The sequence below is a fragment of the Cupressus sempervirens genome, chromosome 9 (genome assembly GCF_028749045.1).
Source record: "Cupressus sempervirens isolate cs-2001-9-10 chromosome 9, ASM2874904v1, whole genome shotgun sequence".
NCBI lineage: Eukaryota > Viridiplantae > Streptophyta > Pinopsida > Cupressales > Cupressaceae > Cupressus > Cupressus sempervirens.
The window spans coordinates 164,148,294-164,150,579 of NC_143126.1; the positions used below are offsets into that span (position 1 = coordinate 164,148,294).

General features: G+C 41.4%; 1 protein-coding gene across 1 annotated transcript; it reads right to left on the reverse strand.

Annotated features, from left to right (window-relative positions):
• Window positions 1-675: 675 nt before the first annotated feature.
• Window positions 676-1,882, reverse strand: LOC149538016 (putative carboxylesterase 18). Its single transcript, XM_089799408.1, has one exon. The coding sequence runs from the start codon at window positions 1,739-1,741 to the stop codon at window positions 740-742; it is 1,002 nt and encodes a 333-aa protein (XP_089655534.1). The 5' UTR covers window positions 1,742-1,882; the 3' UTR covers window positions 676-739.
• Between the last annotated feature and the right edge of the window lie 404 nt (window positions 1,883-2,286).

Below are 2,286 nucleotides of genomic sequence, written 5' to 3' on the forward strand. Positions count from 1 at the left end.
TTGAACTTCATTTTAATATAACCTTTTTTATAAAGGCCCAAATTCTTTGCTATAAATGCAAACTTGAGTAGAGAGAATAAATGAAAAAAGCTCCCCTAATTTTGACCAACCTAGATAAATATTATTTTGAGAGGTACAATTAAACTATCCTGATAGTTATAGTAGAGTTTGGAGCTAAATTGTCTTGGTGATTACATAGGGCTAGAATTCAACTACACCAATAGACAAAAGCTCTATTGACATAAAAAAATATTTGTTAAATTGATAGAAAAATTTAGCAAGTAGACCAAAACCCAGCCACTCAACAAGAACCAATACAAAAAATATACTAATACTCAAGACAAAGAATCCATTACCAATTTCTTTTTTAAACTAATAATAAAATTTGTAACAACTAATGTCAATTTTTTTTCTTATTCTCTAAAATCCAAATAACTTTATCAATCTAATTTTAAAGTATAATCCCGTCTCACTCACAATTTTTATGTACTTAATTTTCACGTATTCTTTTTTAGAAGGCCCAATTTATCCTTATTAGCTAAATAGCAAACAAAAACAAACAAACAAAATTATAAAGCTAGTTTGAAAAAAAAAATATCCCCTCGAAAGATATGTGTTCTAGTTTGTTGTTTAGAGGTTGCCCAAATTATGTGTAACTACTTTAACAAACCAATATAAAAGTTCAAAAAAGACTCCAAAATCAGATAGATACCAACCAAAGCATGGGGAAAGAGAGAGGTCAGCTAACTTTAGCCAACATCCTTTGCATGAACCCTTCAAGGTCCTCCAAAAGCTTCCTAGCCAAATCAAAGCCAGGGAAGACATGAAAAGCATGCACAGCATTCTCATACCACAAAACCTCCACATCCTTCCCCATCTTCCTCAAATACTCCGCATACCTCATCTGCCAATCCTGCAAAATATCCAGCCCTCCAATCACCACCAAACTTGGCGGAACCGCCAAACCAGAAATATCACTACAATTGGGCCCCACCACATTAGCGGCAAAATGGTCTCTATTCGCCCCCACCGGCAAAAACGCCCTCCAATACCAATCGCTATTCTCCACATTAATAAGAGGCGCCGCCGTCAAATTCACCTCCGCCGCCGTTCTCTCCTCGCCGCCGAAATACGGCTGAATCAACACGTGCGCCAAAACTCTCACCCCCGCCACCTCATCGCTCCCCTCCGCCACGCGGCATCCGACGTGGTGCACTATATTCCCGCCCGCGCTGTCCCCCATCAGAAAGCACCGCGACAGGTCGGCGTGACGTGGCAGATCCTCCGTCCGACTCAGCCACGCCAGCGCGGCAAAGCAGTCGTCGTAAGCCGTCGGAAACTTGTGCTCGGGTGCCAGCCTGTAATCCACGGAGGCCACAATTACACCAACCCGCCGCGCCAGCCTGCGGCAGAACACATCGTACGCCACGTCGGCTGCTGACAGGGCACAGAAGCCGCCGCCGTGGAAATACACGACTAACGGAATCTTTTCGCCGGGGGTTTCGACGGGAACGAAGAGCCGGAGCCAAACGCCGGTGGAATTATCGACGACGACGTCTCTGGTGTAAACGCCGTTGACGGGATTTCTGTTTTCCGGCGCCCTTCGCTCGAGCCATTTCGAAAGGCGTCGATTTATTGTCCCGTCGCTTCTGCGCGTCAAAAAACTGGCGTATTTGACGACCTGACATAAAATCCGGATTTTGAACGGAACGGAATTGACGCTGCCCTTCTTCTCTGCCATCTCTGCAAACAAATTGTAAGGAATTTGAGGAAATAAATGGAGAAATATTGACGCCTCCGCTTTAATTAGAAGAAATAAGTTAATGGAATTATTGGTGGAGTTGGTAAACAGTTTTTATGTGATGAAAGGAACACGCTATTTTAGTTGGGTCGCCGTCATTGTAGTTGGAAGATAGCCAGTTTTTAAGTAAGGTTTTTGGAGGTCTCATGCAAAGGAAAATAGCCCGTGGCTAAATAGCCGAAGGAATGCATTCGATGTGACTGTTTGTTTGATTTATTAATTAATTTAAAACTCTCAGAACCATGTTTCTGTGATTTCTAAATTAATTAATTAATCAAGAAAAACGTCACATTGGATGCAAAAATTCGGCTAGATAGATGTCCCCAGAAATATAGGAAAATCTCTCATACCAAAAAACAAGGAAAATAAGTGGTTGTTGACAAAGGTTTCATTTTTCAAGTATATTATGATTAATAGGAAAAGTTCTTTTGGCTTTTCCACTTTTCAGCAGCTTTTTAGAAATAGATGACATGCATTGTATCTTT